Source organism: Trichosurus vulpecula, chromosome 7 (genome assembly GCF_011100635.1).
Source record: "Trichosurus vulpecula isolate mTriVul1 chromosome 7, mTriVul1.pri, whole genome shotgun sequence".
In the NCBI taxonomy this organism is placed as follows: Eukaryota; Metazoa; Chordata; class Mammalia; order Diprotodontia; family Phalangeridae; genus Trichosurus; species Trichosurus vulpecula.
Window position 1 is genome coordinate 49474583 of NC_050579.1, and position 22034 is coordinate 49496616.

Genomic DNA, 22034 nt, shown 5'->3' on the forward strand with positions numbered 1-22034 from the left:
AAGGGAATCAGAGAACGGAGAGTTGATGGAAGGGAATATTGAAGGAGATGGTGGTCAGAAATGAAATAGACTTTTGAGGAGAGACAGGATAAAAGGAGGAGAGAGAGAAGGATAAAAGGGAGAGGAGAAATAGAATGAAGGAAAATACTCAGTAATCATAATTGTGAATGTGAATGGTATGGGCTTACCCATAAAGCAGAAGTGGATGGCAGAGTGGATTGAAAACCAGAGTTTGAACATGTTTAAAAAGGAGAAAAACACACACAGAGTATAAATAATGGGCTGGAGAATTTATCATGCTTCAGCTGATGTTAAAAAAGAAAAAAAAAGCAGGGGGAGAAATTATGATTTCAGACAAAACAAAAGCAAAAAATAGATATAATCAAAAGAGATGATCAGGAAAATTACATTTTGCCAAAGATACTATGGACAATGAAGTTAATACTATATGTGTGTGTGTGTGTGTGTGTGTGTGTGTGTGTGTGTGTGTGTATCATATATATGTATATATATATATATAATACACATGCACATATATATATACACATATATATATGTGTGTATATATGTATGTATCTATGTATGTATACACATACACACACCAAATGGTATGGCATACAAATTCTTAAAGGAAAAATTAAATGAGTTACAGTAGGAAATAATAAAACTATACTAGTGGGAGACCCCAACTTTCCTCTCTCAGAACTAGATAAATCTAACCAGAAAATAAGCAAGAAAGAAGTTAAGGAGATTAACAGAATTTTAGAAAAGTTAGACATGATAGACTTCTGCAGAAAACTGGATGGATATAGAAAGGAATATATCTTTCTCTCAGTGGTAAATGGTACCTATACAAAAATTGACCATGCATTAAGACATAAAAACCTCACAATGAAATGCAGAAAAGAAGAAACATTAAATGCTACTTTTCCAGATCATAAAGCAATAAAATTACATTCAACGAAGGTTCATGGAAGTATAGATTAAAACTTAATTGAAAACTAAATAATCTAATCCTAAAGATTAAGTGGGTCAAAGAACAAATCATAGAAACAATAATTTCATTAAAGAAAATGATAATAATGAGACAGCACAAGAAAATTTAAGGGATGCAGCTAAAGCAGTACTGGAGGGAAAATTTATATCTCTAAACACTTATATCAATAAAATAGAGAAAGAGCAGATCAATGAATTGGACATGCAATTCATGTCCAGAAAAAGAACAAATCAAAAATATCTAATTAAACACCAAATTGGAAACCTGAAAATCAAAGGAGATATTAATAAAATTTGATAAAATTGAAAGTAAGGAAATATTGAACTAACAAATAAAACTAGGAGCTGTTTTTTTGAAAAAAAATTCCAATAAAATAGATAAACCACTGATTAATTGGATTTTTTAAAATAAATTTCTTTATTTATTTTTGGTTTACCACACACGGTTCTCCATAGTTTTGAGTTCCAGATTTTCTCCCCTCCCTCACCCCTCCCTCCCCAAGACGGCATGGAGTCTCATATAACTGTCATGAATGACTTTGCATTGAATTAATTTATGCACTAGTCAAGTCATGGAGAAGAATTTTGACCAATGGAATGAATCATGAGAAAGAAGAAACAGAACCAAAAAAAAAAAAACCCCAAAAACAAAAACAAAAGAGAAGCAGAAAAGGCGAGCATGTAGTGTGCCTCAGTCTGTATTCAAACTTCGCAGTTCTTTGTCTGGATGAAGATAGCATTCTCCATCGTGAGTCCCCTGGAGTTGTCCTTGCCCCTTAGGTTGCTGAGAAAAGCGCAGTATGTCAGGGTTGGTCCTCACGGAATCCATATATCTGTGGCTGTGCACAACATTCTCCTGGCTCTGCTCCGCTCACTCAGCATTATGTCGTGTAGGTTTTTCCAGGTAGATATGAAGTCTGCATCATCCCCATTTCTTATGGCACAATAGTATTCCATCACCTTCATATACCACAGTTTGTTCAGCCATTCCCCAATTGATGGGCATCCCTTTGCTTTCCAATTCTTGGCTACCACAAAGAGAGCTGCTATAAATATTCTTGTACATATGGGTCCTTTTCCCACTTGCGTGATTTCTTTGGGATACAACCCTAGAAGTGGTATTGCTGGGTCAAAGGGTATGAACATTTCTATAGCCCTTTGGGCATAGTTCCACACCGCCCTCCAAAATGGCTGGATCAGCTCACAACTCCACCAGCAATGCAACAATGTTCCAATTTCCCCACATCCTTTCCAGCATTTATCATTCTCCTGATTTGTTATTTTAGCCAATCTGACAGGAGAGATGTGGTATCTAAGAGTTGTTTTGATTTGCATTTCTCTAATCAGCAGTGATCCAGAGCATTTTTCCATATGCCTGTAGATAGCTTTAATTTCTTCCTCTGAAAACTGCCTGTTCATATCCTTTGACCATTTCTCAATTGGGGAATGGCTTGTATTCCTATATATTTGGCTCAGCTCCCTGTATATTTTAGAGGTGAGGCCTTTATCAGAGATACTAGTTGCAAAGATTTTCTCCCAATTTTCTGCTTCCCTCCTAATTCTTGTTGCATTGGCTTTTTTTGTACAAAAACATTTCAATTTGACATAATCAAAATTATCCATTTTGCATTTTGTAATGCTCTCTATCTCTTGTTGGGTCATGAATTCTTTACTTTTCCACAAATCTGATAAGTAAACTATTCCTTGCTTTCCCAAATTACTTAGAGTATCAACTTTTACTCCTAAATCATGAACCCATTTTGACTTTATTTTGGTATATGGTGTAAGATATTGGTCTATGCCCAGTTTTTGCCCTACCATTTTCCAATTTTCCCAACAGTTTTTGTGAAATAGTGAATTATTAGCCCAGAAACTGGCCTCTTTGGGTTTATCGAAAAGTAGATTGCTAAACTTGTTGATTTCACCTACTTGTGTACCTATCCTAATCCACTGATCCACATCCCTGTTTCTTAACCAGTACCAGGCAGTTTTGATGACTGCTGCTGTGTAGTACAGTTTAATATCTGGTGTGGCTAAACCACCATCTCTAGCATGTCTTTTCATTAATATCCTAGATACTCTAGACCTCTTGTTTTTCCAAATGAATATTGTTATTATTTTGTCCAGCTCAGTAAAAAAATTTTTTGGTAGTTCGATTGGTATGGCACTGAATAGATAGATTAATTTAGGTAGAATTGTCATTTTTATTATATTAGCTCGGCCTAACCATGAGCAACTGATATTTCTCCATTTATTTAGATCTGATTTTATTCGCGTGAAAAGTGTTTCATAGTTATGTTCATATAGGCCCTGGGTTTGTCTTGGCAAATAGACTCCCAAATATTTTATAGTGCCTTCAGTAACTTTGAATGGAATTTCTCTTTCTATCTCTTGCTGTTGGGCTTTGTCAGTAATGTATAGGAATGCTGAGGATTTATGTGGGTTTATTTTATATCCTGCAACTTTGCTAAAGTTGTTTATTATTTCAAGTAGTTTTTTACTTGATTCTCTAGGATTCTCTAGATAAATCATCATATCATCTGCAAAAAGTGATAATTTAGTTTCTTCTTTTCCTATTCTAATTCCTTCAATTTCTTTTTCTTCTCTTATTGCTACAGCTAGTGTTTCTAGTACCAAATTGAATAATAGGGGTGATAATGGACATCCTTGTTTCACCCCTGATCTTATTGGGAATGCATCTAGTTTATCCCCATTACAAATAATGCTTGTTGATGGTTTTAGGTAGATGCTATTTATAATTTTGAGGAAGGTTCCACTTATTCCTATGCTTTCTAGTGTTTTTAATAGGAATGGGTGTTGTACTTTGTCAAAGGCTTTTTCTGCATCTATTGAGATGATCATATGGTTTCTGCTAGTTTTGTTGTTGATATGGTCAATTATGCCAATAGTTTTCCTAATATTGAACCAGCCTTGCATTCCTGGAATAAATCCTACCTGGTTATAGTGTATTATTCTCGTAATGAGTTGCTGCAATCTTTTTGCTAATATTTTATTTAAAATTTTTGCATCAATATTCATTAGAGAAATTGGTCTATAATTTTCTTTCTCTGTTTTAACTCTACCTGGTTTGGGTATTAGTACCATATTTGTGTCATAAAAAGAATTTGGTAGGACTCCTTCTTCACCTATTTTCCCAGATAGTCTACAAAGTATTGGAATTAGTTGTTCTTTAAATGTTTGATAGAATTCACATGTAAAACCATCTGGCCCTGGAGATTTTTTCCTAGGGAGTTCGTTGATGGCCTGCTCAATTTCTTTTTCTGATATGGGGTCATTAAGAAATTTCACTTCCTTCTCTGTTAGTCTGGGCAGTTTATGTTTTTGTAGATATTCATCCATATCTCTAAGATTGTCAAATTTATGGGCATACAGTTGGGCAAAATAATTCCTAATTATTGTTTTGATTTCCTCTTCATTAGAGGTGACCTCACCCTTTTCATTTTTTATACTGGTAATTTGATTTTCTTCTTTCTTTTTTTTAATCAAATTGGCCAAAGGTTTGTCAATTTTATTGGTTTTTTCATAAAACCAGCTCTTTGTTTTATTTATTAATTCAATAGTTTTCTTGGTTTCAATTTTATTAATCTCTCCTTTGATTTTCATTATTTCTAATTTGATATTTAATTGGGGGTTTTCAATTTGCTCTTTTTCTAGCTTTTTCAGCTGTATGCCCAGATCATTGATCTCTTCTTTCCCTATTTTATTCATGTAGGCATTTAGAGATATAAAACTTCCCCTAAGAACTGCTTTTGCTGCATCCCATAGGTTTTGGTATGTTGTTTCATTATTGTCATTCTCTTGAATGAAATTATTAATTGTTTCTCTGATTTGTTCTTTGGTCCACTCACTCTTTAGAATTAAATTATTTAGTTTCCAATTAGTTTTTAGCTTATTTTTCCATGGTACTTTATTAAAAATGATTCTTATTGCATCATGATCTGAAAAGGATGCATTGACTACTTCTGCTTTTCTGCATTGGATTGTGAGGTTTTTATGCCCTAGTACATGGTCAATTTTTGAGTATGTGCCATGTACTTTTGAGAAGAAAGTATATTCCTTTTTATCCCCATTCAGTTTTCTCCAGAGGTCTATCATATGTGCCTTTTCTAAAATTCTGTTTACCTCCTTAACTTTTTTCTTATTTATTTTGAGGTTAGATTTATCAAGTTCAGAAAGGGGGAGGTTGAGGTCTCCCAATATTATAGTTTTGCTGTCTATTTCTTCCTGTAACTCCCTTAACCTCTCCTCTAAGAATTTGTATGCCTTACCACTTGGTGCATACATGTTAAGCAATGATATTGCTTCATTGTTTATGGTGCCTTTTAGCAGGATATAATGTCCTTCCTTATCTCTTTTAATTAGATCTATCTTTACCAGTATCAAAAAGTAAAATGCAAATTCATCACCAAAGAAGAGGAAATTAAAGCAATGATTAGGAGCTACTTTGCCCAATTATATGCCAATAAATCTAAAAACCTAAGTGAATGAATGCATATTTACAATGAATGAATATTTACAAAAAAATAAACTGCCCAGATTAACAGAAGAGGAAATAAAATACTTAAATAACCTTATTTTAGAAAAAGAAATTGAACAAGCCATAAATGAACTCCCTAAGAAGAAATTCCCAGGGCCAGCTGGAGTCACATAAAAAGTCTACCAAACATTCAAAGAACAATTAATTCCAATGTTATATAAACTATTGGGAAAAATAGGTAAAGAAGAAATCTTACCAAATTCCTTTTATGACACAAATTTAGTGTTCATACTTAAACCAGAAAAGTAAAACTATGGACCAATTTTCATAATAAATATTGATGAAAAAATTTTATGTAGCAATATATCACAAAGATCATGCATTATTATGAGGTGGGATTTATACCAGGAATGCAGGGTTAGCTCAATATTAGGAAAACTATTGGATTAATTGACCATATTAATAACAAAACCAACAAAAATTATATGATTATCTCAATAGATGCAGATAAAAGCTTTTGACAAAATAAAACACTCATTTCATTTAAAAACCAAAGAAGGCATCATAATAAATGGAGCTTTCCTTAAAATGATAAGTAGCATCTATCTAAAGCCATCAGCAAACAAACATTATCTTTAATGGGGATAAGCTAGAGTCCATCCCAATAAGATCAGGGGTGAAGCAAGGATTATCAACACTGTTATTCAATATTGTACTAGAAATGTTAGCTATAACAATAAGTGAAGAAAAAAGAAAATGAAGGAATTGGAATAGGCAAGGAGGAAACAAAACTATCACTCTTTGCTGATGATATGATGGTGTACTTAGAGAATCCTAGAGAATCAACAACAAAAAAAACCCAGCTTGATGAAATAGTTAACAACTTCAGCAAAGTTACAGGACATAAAATAAACCCATACAAATTATCAGCACTTCTCTAAATTATCAGTAAAGTCCAGCAGCAAGAGAGAGAAAGAGAAATGCCAGACAATATAAAATACTTGGGAGTCTACCTGCCAAGCCAAACCCAGGAACTATATGAACACAATTATGAGACATTTTTCATTCAAATAAAGTAAGAGATAAACAATTGGAGAAATATTAATTGCTCATAGGTAGGCCAAAATAAAACGATAAAAATGACAATTCTACCTAAAATTTATTTATTCAGTGACATACCAGTCAAATTACTAAAACTTATTTTACGTAGCTAGAAAAGATAATAAAAAAATTCATCTGGAAGAAGAAAAGGTCAAGAATATCAAGGAAATCAATGAAAAAAATGTGAATGAAGGTGGCTTAGAAGTATCAGATATCAAGCTGCATTACAAATAGGTAATCATCAAAACAATCTGGTACTGGCTAAGAAATAGAGTGGTAGAGCAGTGGAATAGATTATGTATATATTACACAGTAGTAAATGACCACAGTAATCTAGTGTTTGATAAACCCAAAGATCCGAGCTTTTGGGGTAAGAACTCAAGATGTAACAAACATTTCTAAGAAAACTGGAATGCAGTTTGGCAGAAACTAGTATAAACTGACATCACATCTTATACCAAAATAAGGCCAAAATAGTCAAATGATTTAGACATAAAGGGTGATATCATAAACAAATTAGTGGACCATGAAATATTTTACCTGTTAGACCTACGGAGAAGAGAAGAATTTATGACCAAACAAGAGAAAGAGAGCATTATAAGATTTAAAATGGATAATTTTGATTACCTTAAATGAAAAGGATTTTGCACAAATGATGCAGCCAAGATTAGAAGGAAAGCAGAAAACTGAGGAAAAAATTATAGCAAGTGTCTTTGATAAAAGCCTCATTTCTCAAATATGTAGAGAACAGAGTCAAGTTTAGAAGAACATAAGTCATTCTTTAATTGATAAGTGGTCAAAGGATATGAACAGGAAGTTTTCAGACAAGGAAACCAAAGCTATCTATAGTCATATGAAAAAAATGCTCTAAATCACTAATGATTAGAGAAATGCCACCTAAAACAACTCTGAGGTGCCATCTCACACCTGTAAGATTGGATTACATGACAAAAAAGGAAAATGAAACATGTTGGAGAGGATGTGGAAAAATTTGGACACTAATGCACTTTTGGTGGAGTTGTGAACTGATTCAACTATATTGGAGAGGAACTATGTCAGGGCTATAAAACTGCACAACCTTTGACTCAGTAATACCACTACTAGGTCTGTATCCCAAGGAGATTTAAAAAAAAGAAAAAAAGGATCCATATGTATAAAAACATTTATAGCAGCTCTTTTTGTGGTGGCAAAGGATTGGAAATTGAGGGGATGCCCATCAATTGGGGAAGGGCTAAACAAGTTGTGGTATATGATTGTGGTAGAATACTGTTATTCTGTAAGAAACAATGAATAGGATTATTTCAGAAAAACCTGGGAAGACTTATATGAACTGATGCTAAGTGAAGTGAGAAGAACCAGGAGAACGTTGTGCTCCATAACAGCAATATTGCAGATGATCAGCTGTGAATGGCATTGCTTTTCTCAGCAGTACAATGATCCAAGACAATTCTGAAAGGCTTATGGTGAAAGGTGCTGAAAGAAGTGATGGACTCTGAATGCAGATTGAAGTATACTTTAAAAAAAAAAAACTTCAAATTTTTTTTTGTCTTTTTGTTGTTTGTGTTGTCTTTTACAAAATGGTTGATATGGAAATATATTTTGCATGACTGCATGTGTATAGTCTATATCAAATTACTTGCCTTCTCAAGGAAAGGATAGGGAGAAAGGAAGTGAGAGAATTTGGAATTCAAACATTTTTTAAATGAATGTTAAAATATTTTTTACATGTAATTAAAATATAATTTTCAATTAAAAAATAAAATCCCTTCCAACACAAAGATTCTTTGAGTCTGTGGATCACAATACATTTTGGTGTGAGGTAGAAAGAAAGGGAAATGTATTTCTGTAATGGGAAGCAAAGTGGGATTTTTTTGCTGTTTTTCTTTTCAAGTTCAGTTTCTGAGCCTCAAGCTAAATTGTAAACATCTGAGGGATTCATGTTAAGTGCTGAGGCCCCTGCATTTTCATGCCTCTAGGGCACTAAGCTGGTCAGAAACAGTTTCACACTAGCCAGGTGTGCTGAGTCAATCAGATGCCTAGTGAAACAGTAGACAAGCTGGAAGCTTGATAACGCTTTGGGGCTCACACCTGAGAAGAATTGAGAAGAAGACAATGAGACTCTGGGTAGCCAAGGTTTGAAGGGCCCCCCTGGCTATGAATGTGAACCCAGAGGAAGTAGATGAGGATTCAGCATTGAGAGTAGAGTGTGAAGAAGAAAAACAAGCATGAAGAAAAAAAATGAACTTTGAGCATAGAGCATTGAGAAGGCTAGTGGCAGCAGCAGAGACTCCCTGAAGGAGACTCCCAGAAAGTGAGCTGAAGGGCAGAGACTGGCCTACGCCAAGGAGGCTTAGCTTAAGCCTCCTTTAAGAGCTGTTATCACAGAGCCTCTGGGCTTTGAAGGTGAATTGAGCTGGTGGTGTTGGTAATGTGTGTCAATATTGCCCTGTTAAGCTTTGTTTTCCCAGAGAAAGAAGCTGGAGGCAGCAGGCCCTGGAGCTTGCTGTCAGACATGAGCAGAGAGAGCTTGGAGTGGAGCAGTCCCTTCCCCCATGAGCTGAGACTAGGAGTAGGAGCAGAGAGCTGCTTGCATGTGAACCCAGGTGAGAGCCAGAGTGGTCAGGGCATGGAGAAGAGGCCATGGGGCTCAGAATTAAGCCTTGAGTCAAGATGGCGATGAGGATGGGATCGCAAAGTTAAGTAATGCCCATCAAAATAGCACACTTGAAGGCTGCTATGAACACACATTTATTTAGGGTCAAATGGTACCTATTCAAAACTAAACCTTATTCAAGAAACTAAAGCATAACATTCATAGCAACATCCTTAAACAAAACATATTCAATATGTATCATAACACCCAGTATGTAACATGGCACACAGCATATATCAGTGCATTCAGTATATAACATGGCATTCCCCCAAATACTAGTTTATACAATCAGGAGGTCCCAGGCCAGGGTCTTCCCTAGCACAACACAACCTTAAGGGGTAGCAGAAAATACCACACTGTCCAGCCCTAGGTCACAGTAAGTTACAATCCCCTAGATCCAAATAGAGTGTCCAAGTAAAGTCCTCTTTCGTCTTGACTCAAGGCTTAATTCTGAACCCAAAACTGAATGTTCATCTTTTCTTTTGGGTTCACATTCATAGCCAGGGGGTCCTTCAAACAATGGCAACCCAGAGTTTCATCTTCTTCTTCTTCTCTATTCTCAGGAGTGAGTCCTAAGGCCATATCTAGCTTCCAGCTTATCTACTGTTTCACTAGGCTTCTGATTGGCTCAGCACTCTTGCCTAGTGTGGAAACTCAACTTCTGACAGGCTTTGTGCCCCAGAGGCATGAAAATGCCAGGGCCTCCACCCTTAATGTGGATCCCTCAGATGTTTACAATTTAGCTTGAAGCTCAGAAACTGAACTCCCAAAGAAAAACAGCAAAAAAATCCCACTTTTCTTCCCATTACAATTCCTTCCTTAAAATACTTCATTTTATTCTTTTATTTCTAAACAGATATTGCTTATTTCATAAGGGAATTTCCTGATCAGAATTTCCTTGCCCCCATGGATTCATAGGTCCAGAGCAAAATAAAACAAGAACAAAGATTTTAAAGCTACAAAAGGCATTAGTAGTCTAATCTAACATCAAGAGCAACAGAAATCTCACCTTTAGCAGCCTGAATAGCACTACTACTTAAGCACTTCTGTCTCACTGCTTCAATTCAATCCAATCCAATTCAATTCAGTAAGTAGATATTGTGTCAGGCACTGTACAAATGGCAGCCCTTTCAGTTATTGGGCATTTCCATTGTTCTGCTGAGCTGAAATTTCCTTTCCTCTAATTTCTTTGAATTTTTGTAGCTAGGTGGTAAAGTGGATAGAGCGCCGGGCCAGGAGTTAGGAAGATCTGAGTTCAATTCCAATCTCATTCCCTTACTAGCTATGTTACTCTGGTCAAATCACTTAGCTCTGCCTCAGTTTCCTCATCTGTAAAATTAGCTGGAAAAGGAAATCTATCTTTGTTAAGAAAACCCCCAGATAGAGGTTTTCACGAAGAGTGAGACTAAATGACTAAACAAAAAGACAGTAGGATGTCTTTGCTCTTCCACATGATAGAATGCTTGCTGACAGCTAGCAAGTCTCCTCTTTGTCTCCTTTTCTACAGTCTAAACATGTAGAATTTTAACTGTCCCTTATATGCCAAGGTCTCCCAGTCCCTTATTGTGCTCTTTTTGTTTTCTGGAAACCCTTTATTTAGTCTGTCAAAAGCTTTTTAAAGAACTAGACACAGTACTCCTGTGGGTATGGTCTGCTTATTGATTGAATTGAGCATTGCAAGCTTTATCAACCAATGTAGCATTTTCATTAAACTGTCTGCTTATGTTAAGAGTCTCCCTCTTTTCTTTGTCCCTTATACCTCTTTCTAGGGAGGAATATACGATGAAAGAAAAGTATGGAATAAAAAAAATAGGGACTCTGTTCTTTGTATGTATTACATTTAACCCAGAACCAAAATGAGTCTTACCTGTAAGGATCATGGATTTATAGAACTCCTTCTTTAATAAGTTCAAAACTTGTCGAACTCCCTCTTCACCCTGTTTCCAAATGGAGAGAATATGAGGCAATATTTTTGACCATTTTGGACATGTGATCTGATTGACCGAAGAGTTTGCCTTCAAATAGGACCTTATGTTCTAGGAAACTTGGAATAAGTCACTTAATGAATTGTGGTTGTGGTTGTGGTTTGTCCTTCATTCTCGAAGAGGACCATGACATCAGGACTATGATGCCATGATTTGAAAGTGCTGAATACAGGCAACCCCCCAACCCCATCCCCAGCCTTTCCTTCTGAGAAGCATTTCACCTGAAGTTCAGAAACAGTTTTTTTTCTTCTAACTATGTTAACCAACTTGGAAGATAATTTCTTCAAATCATTAGCTCACAAACAGGCAACCGTTTCTATCCCATTCTCAATCTTTCAATCACTTTCCAACCCATTTTACTACTTACCAAGTTAGTCAGTCATTCAGTAAGCATTGATTGAGTGACTACTATATGTTAAGTGTTGGGGATACAGAAGGAGAAAAGAGAATTCCTGCTCTCATGGAACTTACAGTTTAATGAGGGAGACAACATGAATAGGTGCAATTTTAGCTAGGACTTGAAGGAAGACAGGGAAGTCAGGAGGCTAAGATGAGGGCAAAGAGCATTCTAGGCATAGGTGAAAATGCCCAGAGTTGCCCATCAATTGGGGAATGGATGAACAAGTAGTGGTATATATATGAATGTAATAGAATACTATTGTGCTATAAGAAATCATGAACAGGCAAATTTCAGAAAAATCTGGAAAGACTTGCACAAACTGATGCAAAATGAAACAAGGAGAACCAGGAAAACAATGTACATAGTATCAGCAACATTGTATGATGATCAACTAGTAATGACTTAGCTGTTCTCAGCAACACAATTCAAGACAAATACAAAGAACTTGTGACAGAAAATGCTATCCACCTCCAGAATAAGAACTGATGGACTCTGAATGCAGATTGAAGCCTACTTTTTACACTGATGTGTTTTCATGTTTTTTTTTTCCTTTTTATCTGTTTCTCCTTTCACAACTGTCATTAATATGGAAATATGTTTTATATAATTGCACATATATAACATATCAAATTGTCTACCATTTTAGAAAGAGGGGTGGGAGGGAGGGAGAAAATTTGGAATTCAAAATTTTGTAAAAAATGAATGTTAAAAATTGTCTTGACAGATAATCGAAAAAAATAAAATACTATTTTTTAAAAAAGAAAATGCCCAATGTTGAGAGTTGGAGGGTCTTATTTGAGGAATGATAATGAGGACAGTGTCATTGGGTCACAGAGTATACAATGGGGGGTATTGTGTTGGTAATCAAAATGGGCTCTTAGTACTCAGTTCAACCAAGTGCCCTTGAAGAGTTTGGCCTTTGCTTCCTTGATTAGATTGGGAGTCCTTGGTGACCTCCTTGCCTCAGCAGAGGGCCTAGTTTACATGGGTTTGAGTGGCATGTTTGGGACATCAGAGACTTTTAGACCACGTGAGTTTAAGTAGCCTCTTTGTGACAATTTCAGGTCAGGTGAGTGAGTCGCATGTGTGACTCACCCTTGACCCTGAAAAAGATATAAAACCAGGGGTTGGCTTTCTATTTTTCGGAGCTCTTACCCACAGCAGTGGTGGTGTGTGTGACTCTTGGTCAGCCCTTGTTATGAGCTCCTGGGCTGAACCTAGATGTTGGTAACCATGAATTATATTTGGTCTGTCTGTCAATGTTTATAATTTGTTTGTATTTGCTCTGAAGTTCAGGATGCTGGTTTTTTTCCCTGAACTAAGTGAATGGTATTTGTATGCCGGATTAAAGTAAGCTTGTTAACCCCTTAATGTAGCTTTCTTTAGTAAAGCAGATCAAAAGAACCTGGGCTTCTGCAGCGTGCTGGTAGTGTGCTTTTGTTGGGCTTGTGTTGGTCTTTCACCCCCAGAACAGCTGCTAGCTGGATTGTTGAAACAGGTATATGGTGTAAGAAGAGAAGTTCGAATGACAGAAGATTTTATATTTTATATTTGATCCTGGAGGTTATAGGGGAAGGTGGTGGCAGTGACGTTGTCAGATCTACACTTTAGGAAGATCGCTTTGAGAGTTGAGTAGAGAATGGACTAGAGAGGGGAGAAATGTATGGTAGGGAGATAAGTAATAATAAATGACAATTATGTGATGCTTTAAATTTTGCAAAGCACTTTATATATATTGTCTCAGTGGGTAACTAATAGATAAACATTAACCTTGTGATATTAAATTAATATAGACATTTTATAGACAAATTAACTGAAGTCCAGAGAGGCTATTAGAGGTAGAATTTGAACCAAGGTTTTCTGACTGAGTCTAGAGGCCAAACATGACACCACTGAACACTAGAATCTGTCCATTAAGGGTATGGGGCAGGTATACTTAAATCTTGTAGAATCATCTAGTAGAAGGACCAAAAAATATTCAAGGTTTAGGACTTAAGGACTTAAGGATTCTAGGACTTGGTGTAATTATGCAGAAGGAAGTGTGGAATGGAGGAGAAGCTGAGATCAGTAGAGGCTACGTAACAAAAGATTAGCAAACATTGAATTATAGGGAACAGTGTGGTGGAGTGTCTTATGTGCTACATTTGGAGTCAAGAGACATCTGGCTTTTGTTCTCAACTCTGACATTTACTAATCCCAGAAGGATGGAGAAGTCACTTGACTCTATGGTCTCCTTGCTGCTCCTCACATAAGACACTACTCATCTCTCAGATCTGGGCATTTTCTATGGCTGTCCTCCATGTTTAGAATGCTTTCCCTCCTCTTCTCTGCCTCCTAAGTTCCCTGGTTTTCTCCACATCCCAGCTGAAGTCACACCTTCTCCAGGAAGCCCTTCTTGATCTACTTTAATTCTGGTTCCTTTCCTCTATTAATTATTACCCAATTTATCCTGTCTCTATATTGTTTGTACATAATTATTTGCATGTTGTCTTCCCATATTAGTGAAAAAAATAAGCCCTAGTTAAGCTAGTATTGATCATCCTGATGATTTATTTCAGCTTATTGGACCTAATTCAGATGTTTTTTAGAATAAGAGATATCTCTTATTAAATAATCGCTGTAGTAAAATATTAAGTTCATCATTTTTGTAGAGCTGAGCCCATGTACCACTGAGCTGAGCTCCTGCAGGGCTAAGCTGAGCTGCCATGGCTGTTTCTTCATGTCAGAGTAGTCTAAGTTTCCCTTTTTGGTATTCTGAGATGGCACTTTCAACCATGCAACTGCCCCACCTTTCAGCTAACACAATAATTCTATGATATCAAGATTGATTTTTGTTATGCTATAACCAATCAGATCACTAGATGATTGTCATGCCCCCAAAATGCCCTGTTATGCCCCTAACATGTCCAGTATCCAATATTGCAAACTGAACTACTTCCCTGTTCTTGTTATGCTTCCTTGTTCCTGAAAATAATACAAATAATTGTTAATGTCATGAATATGTATTAATCTCGTGAGTATAGCTTCTCTTTTTTACTAGTATAAAAATAAGCTCTGTAAAGTCCTAGTTTGTTTTCGACTACTGAGGAGCCATTGACTTCATTTAATATCAATTGCTAGGTTTGCTAATAAACTGACTCTCCTTAGAACTTTTTGTCTCAGTTTCTCTTTATTACAGATTTGGCCTCAGAGGGCAGCCAAGGTATAGAATAGATTTTAGTTTGATATAAATGTGGTATAATAGAAAGAGCATTGGATTTTCTCTGAGTCCAAAGACGTGGGTTCAAATTTCAGCTCTTCCATTTACTAGCTGAATGACCTTGAATAAGTCATTCAATCTCTCCAGGTCTCAGTTTCCATATATCTAAATCGAGATGACCTCTAAGTTGCCATTCTGGGTCTAGATCTGGGGATCCTATGTTTCGGGTAGTGTCTCAAACAGATGAGTGAGCAGCTGTATTTTTACCTGACGTGTTCCTCTCTATGACCTCACCTTGTAAGTGAGACCCCATAGGATTGGCCTTCCAAGGAAGATACACCGTGCACCAAGGGCTAGTGCCTTTAATACGTCTGTTCCAGTTCGGATCCCGCCATCTAAGTAGACTTCGATTCTTCCTTGCACAGCATTCACGACCTCTGTCAGGGCATCAATCTGGAAAGAAAAGCTCATGTTGGTCCTTATGGCTCTTGATTCTTTCTTAGCAGAGATGTGGTTCTGGCTGAAAGAAGGGCATCAGTGGGTAGCACCCGAGGAACATCCACTGGTGCTGCATTACCTAAATTAATTTTCACTTTCAATGCCATACCAACCAAACTACCAAAGGCTTACTTGATATGCTAGGGATTTTTTTAAACAAAATTCATATGGAACAACAAAAACTTAAGGAAGTCAAGGGAAATAATGAATAAAAGAGCTACATCCATAAAAGAAAAATTCTGAGGTTTTATCTCACATCTAGCAAACTGGCAAAGATGACAAAAGGTAGAAACAGTGTTGGAGTTTTTGTGGGAAGACAGGTGTGCTAATATACTGTTTAATGCACAGTCACATACATGTATGCATGAACCTGAAGTTATTAAACTTACTGTGGCTGGAACTGTATCCAGTTGTCTTCCACCATGGTTGGAGACGAGAATGCCCTGCACATTGTGTCTTATGGCCAGCTCAGCATCCTCCCTTGTTAAAATCCCTTTCAGGATGATGGGCATTTGTGTGATGCTTCTTAGCCAGGCAATGTCTTTCCAGCAGGTGGACGGATCAATATTTGAGACTGGGAGGAGAGACTCAGCATTTTCCTTAAGTGGGACAGAAAAGAACGCATTATTGTGGACCACATTTTTGTACTAAAAAAAATATCAGATAAAAGCTTTTCCTATAGAATCAGGCTTACTATGGACTGTTAGTCCCACTAACAGGGTTCCCTAGTAGTTGGACTTTCTTGCCTTCCCAGTCTGGATAGACTGACTTCACAACCCTGCCTCTCACCTCTAGGATCAAATATAGAATCTGTTTTGTTTTTGAGCCCTTCACAACCTGGCCCATTCCTACCTCAAAATCTTATACTTTGCTCCTACGACCACTCCCATACTCTATTATCCAGCAGTACTGACTTACTACCTGTTCCTCACACGGGACCCCATATCTCTTGACTCTGTGTCTCTTTCTCTCTCTGTCTCCCTCTGTCTCTTTCTCTCCTCTTTCTCCCTATTTTCCATCCCTCCTTTTTGCTTTTCCATCTAAAACCAGAAGAGACCAAAAAAAGCAACACACACTTTTGAGAATCCACATTTCACTGAAGCTTTGGGTGGTACCGAAGGGGTGGAGACATCTAAATGGCTCAGTGGAGAGAACGCTGAGCCTGGAGTCAGGAAGACTTGAGTTCAAATCTGGATTCAGACATTTACTAGCTATATGATCAAGTCACTTAACCTCTCTGTGCCTTAGTTTCTTCAATTGTAAAATAGAACAATAATATCACCTGCCTTCGAGGGTTGTTGTGGGATAAAATTAGATATAATGCCTTGCACATAGTAAGCATTTAAATGCCTGTTCTCCTTTCTCTATATCCTTATAATTGTACATGTTGCCTCCCCCAATAGAAGAGTAGGAACTAAGAATCAGTAGCATAGTGGAGAATGTTGAACTTGGAGAAAAGAAGTTCCAATTTCAAATCCGCCTCAGACACTTAATAGCTGTGTGATCCTAGGTAAGTCATCTATAAAACAGGGACACTAATAATAGCACCTACCTCATGGGCATATTTTGAAGATCAAAAGATATGTTATACATAAATCACTTTGCAAACTTTAAAAAATCAGTAAAAATATTAGTCTGGGAGATGGGTTAGTGTAGGTTGTATGTGCATGTCCACATAGGTCGCCTGAATGTTGTTCTTGGGAAGGCTTTGACAGACATCTCAGGAATCTTGCCCACTCCTCACCAAGGGGACAATTTGATTCCTTCCTGGAGATGAATATCCAAAGAAGCCATGAGGCTACCTGTTCTGTAATCCCTTAAAGAAGCTTGGCCTATTCATCCACACAGGAAAGACAAAGTGGATGAAGAATATCCATTGCCCAGATTTCAACATGCGTTTGAATGGACACCTATAGGGCTTGCCCAACAGTATCTATATTTGGGATAGGCAGCATAGACATACAATGAGCTGGGACTAGAGTTGAAAAGGAAGGGGTGAGTGGGCTGTATGGCCTTTGAGATGTTGTAAAGCTCTTTCACTGACCCTAAACTTCTCATAAAAACAAAGGCCCACTTTTTTAATACTAATACTTTATTGGTGCTACTATATGATAGCAAGTTATAGATTATAACTCACTCCAAACAACTAAATACAAGTATCACCCTCAGGACATTGGAGACGTATGTGATGGTGGATGTGAGCATTTGGAAACACATGACCAATGAGGAACTCTGGAGAAGAAGTAGAAGATGGCCAAGAGGCAAGATTGAAGGGAGACAAGTGGACAGCCAGAGGGCTTCACCCGTGATACTGTGATGTTTGGAGAAAGTAAAGAGGTGAGGAAGCCCTCTAGCCCTTTGGATGAACTTTTAGAAGACTATGGTTATGAGTTATACAGGATGTACCCTGTACCCTTCAGTTCTTTCCCAGGTTATCATTCCTGCACTGGCTATATTCTCCTCCCTTCCTCATCTTGACCCCTTGATACAACACAATACTATCTGAGTCCACTAAAAATCTAAGTTATATAATCTCAAACTGGCCCTCACTGCTGCTAGGCAATCCTTCCACACCTCCCTAATTGCTTCAATATCCCTCTCACCCATAATGGCATTTCCAAATCGTTTCATCTCTCCTCAAATCTCCCATGGCTCTTCCTCATCCCACCTTCTCAGGTGAGAAACTTCCTTCATATTTACTGAGGCCTCCTTCCAAGAATGCCTTCTTGATAAATGCTTGTTGTCTCGACATTTATAGGGGAGTAGTAGTCTTGGAATCATTGAAAGTTATAAGAATGTTAGGAGAGCCACAGAAGAATAGATTGATACACCTTCTCCAGGAGCATGGTGGTGATGATTTGATGATAGTTCTTGAAGTAGAGAGAGAGAAGGGGCAGAAAGTCCAGGTGTGGCAGCAAGGAACTGGTGAGAAGATAAACAGGGAGTGAAGTGAAGCATTGCCAGAGCCCTCCTGCATATAGAGGGCCACATATGAACTACTCACTCAAAGAGTCAGTCAGTTGGTCAATCAATTAAAGTTTATTAATCACCTACTACATTCCAGGCACTGTATCAAGTGCTGGGGTTACAAAGAAAGGCAAAAGATAGTCCTTGACCTCAAGGAGCTCACATTCTCATGGGGGAGACAACAGGTAGACAACTATATACAAACAAGCTATAGATAGGGTAAATGAAAGAAAATCACAGAGGGAAAGCACTGGAATTATGGGGAATCAGGAAAAAACTTCTTGCAGAAGGTGAGACTTTAGCTGGAGCTTGAAGGAAGCCAAAGAAGTCTGGAGGCAGTGCTGAGGAGGTAGGAACTCCAGGAAGGGGGAATTGCCAGTGAAAATCCCCAGAAAGTGGAGATGAAATGTCTTGTTTGAGAAACAGCTTACATTTGAATGGGGGAGACAACATGAACATATCTAAATGTGTATATGATGTGTACAAAATGAAAGCATGTTAGTTTTGGGAGGTAGGGGATTAGTGGGCAGGGAGATCAGGAAAGTTTTGATGTAGAAAGAAGGTGGTATTCGAACAAGTCTTAAAGAAAAGCAGGAATTCTGTTAAGACATTGAGTATGTTTGCTGTAAAAGGGATTTTTCTATGGTACAGGTTAGACCAGATTTTAATTGGAGGACAGTTCTCCCAACGCTAAAATTCTGTAGGTTCCAAGTACACCACTTTAACGATCCTAATTTCATTATTATATAACGTCTACTTTTTCTTCAGCTATGTACAGCACACTTCTTCAGAGACCCTTCCTGGTCTCTGGTGACCAAAGGACAGCAATGAAACAGCACATTCCAAGTCAAGCTGACAACTCCAGAGGTACTGAGTCAAAGATCTGGGCATTTTATACTGCTACCACAGGTGCCCAATTATTGAAAAAGTCTTGTAGAATTGCAAAATTATTGCCAGAAACACTAGTATCATCAGAAGCAACTCTGCCTTTATGACCTTTTCTCTTTAGGAAACCCTGTCTCATAGGACCATAGACTCTTTGGAGGTAATCTAGTCTAACATTCCATCCAATTCAGAATCCCCTCTGCTACATGTCAGAAGGATCACTCAGTTTTTGCTTAAACACATTCTCCCCTCTACCTGTCCTGCCTCCAGAAACCTCTTTCATAAGGTAACCTATTCTACTGGTCCAGCTGCTAAATGTTTGAAGGTTTGTTCTCCTACTGAGTCAAATCTGCTTTCTTGTAACAGTCACCCCTTGGTTCTCACTCCTCCCCAACATGAAGTATCCCCCATACCTCAATATCCACGTGCAAGTTTTTCACTGACATTGATTTTGGCAAAGAGAATTTGTTGCGATTATCTTGCAATCTGTTGCCCAAAGCAGCAGTATCTACAGTGAGGACTAGAGCTTTGTAGCCTAGGGTTTCCACTTCCTGTATCAGCTTCTTTGTTATTTGCCTGTCCCGTTGCACATATAGTTGTAACCATCGGAGACCACTGGGGGCACAAGCCACGATGTCCTCAAAGTAGCATGTGGAAAAAGTACTGGTAACATAGCAGATATTCATGGCTTGTGCTGCTACAAAAGAAAATCAACATGAGAAATGAATTGTTGGAGAGGACATAGGAGTCTTGGCTTGGAAGTGGGAAGCCCTTGGTATAGAGTTAAGTCTCTGACCATAGTCTGTGGTGTGATTTGAGACAAGTCATTTGGCCTTTCTGCCTCAGTTTCTTTCTATGCCAAAGAAAGTATTTGGAATGCAGGAATGCAGGACAAAAGCCACCAGTTCCATCTACTTCTTCCAGTGTGCTTACATGATAAATCTAAATGGTTCTGGATATAATGGTTCCATGATAGGAGTTGAAGGGAATTTACTCCTACTAACCCACATATAGAATGGGCTTGAGTGAATTCCCACAGAAGAGAAAGAGAAGCAGGCAAAAAGACAGCTATGACCTAAGGCAGAAATGACAAACAGGCAGGCTACAAAACTTACCCATTTGTCTAACCAGATTAAAATGTAATTGGGCAATTGTAAAAGAAATAAATAAAAATACAATATGACATAGATAATTGTGGTTTTCTAACTCAATATTCTTCCTACAGGGATCCATTTCTATTTGAGTTTGATACCACTGACCTAAAGGACTCTTTGTTGTACTCACTAAGGATAGCTTATGGTATACGGTATAGCTTAAGATAGCTTAAGGTATGATGCTTAAAAGAGCTGATGTATTTTTGAGAGTTGACTCATGAAAGAAATACAGATATTTCCTGTGGAAATTAGCCTAATAACAATTCAAAGGACAAGCAGTGGCTGGGACAATCAAGTTAATGGAGAAAAAGAAGATAGGCAAAAACATTCTGTAATTCTATCAAAGCATTTCAGCAGAGAAAGTAGCCCAGCATATGACATTAGCAGTTTTGAGGGCAGAGAGGTGTTCTAGCTAAGATGCAAGCCAAGGAGTGTGAGTTTTCTGAGTTACCCGTGTTCCCTTTCCCACTGATGTTACAAAAATCTGTAGGACAGTGAGTCCCTGGGTGTATGGGGAGTTTCTTGCTATTGACCTTGATAGTCTGTTTAATTAATGCCTTTGTTTTGAGTTAATGTGCCCTTTCCCTTGATCTTGACAAAAGAAAGAATTGGATGATGCTAACAAACTGTAGTCTTTGAACTGATACTGATCCAAAGAGGATCTTGAATGTTGGGTATAGCTTTTCAGGGACCACACTGATGGGATCTCCCCAGGCTACTAGTGTGTTTGCCACCAATTTCAGAGAGGTGATAGTGGAGAGATAAACACATTATGGAAGACACTGAGTAAGGGATGGATGGAAAGGAGCAAAATAAATATAGAAGAAAACAGTTGGTATCAACTAGGGAATGTTTATAAGCAGCTGTCAGAAAGTCTGAGATAAAATCAGGAAGCAATACAACACTGAGGGCAGGAAAGTTGGGGATGGGGAAGGTACTTCCAGACTCAGGAAGAGCCAGAGTCAAGATAAGTGCCCAAGGGCAGGATACTGGCATATGAAAGCCAGGGAATGAGTTATGAAGCGGGATAAGCTAGTCATAGCACATTGATTTGACAAAAGTTAAACCAGCTGCTTCCTTTGGAAGTAAAAATGGGAAGACAGGGGCAGCTAGATGGTGCAGTGAGTAGAGCACCGGGCCTGGAGTCAGGAGGACCTGAGTTCAAATCCAGCCTCAGACTCTTGACATACTTACTAGTTGCGTGACTTTGGGCAAGTCACTTAACCCCAATTTGCCCTGCCTTCCCCCCATGGAAAAAAATGGAAGACAGGCTTTGAGGTATTATTTTTAAAAAAGAATTTTAAAATAAGTTTCAATAAATTTTAAAAATAATAATTTTAAGATAATAATTTTTCAAATGCAGAGAACAGAAGTCCAGAAAGAAGCATAGATAAGCAGGACAAGTGTCAAAGCTAAAGGATGAACTTATTATATATTTCAAAAGAAAAGTAAGCTTTACCTAATTAAGGTCTTCAATTTCAAACTTCAAACACAATCTCTCTCTCTCTCTCTCTCTCTCTCTCTCTCTCACACACACACACACACACTCACACATACACACACAGACACCTAGGTAGTTCAGTGAATTGAGCCCTGGGCTTGGAATCAGGAAGATGAGTTCAGATCTGTCTCAGACACTTAATAGCTGGTCTACCCTGAACATGTCATTTAACCTCTGTCTGACTCAATTTCCTCAAC

At 37.7% G+C, this 22034-nt stretch overlaps 1 protein-coding gene across 5 annotated transcripts in view; it reads right to left on the minus strand.

The window, feature by feature from the left end:
- Nucleotides 1-22034, minus strand: part of HAO2 (hydroxyacid oxidase 2) — a 44588-nt gene that overhangs the window by 1669 nt on the left and 20885 nt on the right. For 3 of the 5 annotated variants that reach the window (XM_036766801.1, XM_036766799.1, XM_036766798.1), the window contains 4 exons: nt 19596-19879; nt 15720-15929; nt 15127-15285; nt 11116-11185 (listed from right to left, as the gene is read on the minus strand). In XM_036766801.1, coding sequence (XP_036622696.1) covers nt 11116-11185; nt 15127-15285; nt 15720-15929; nt 19596-19879 — 723 coding nt within the window. The remainder of the gene's footprint in view (nt 1-11115; nt 11186-15126; nt 15286-15719; nt 15930-19595; nt 19880-22034) is intronic. The other 2 variants (XM_036766802.1, XM_036766800.1) reach the window with 1 other exon arrangement.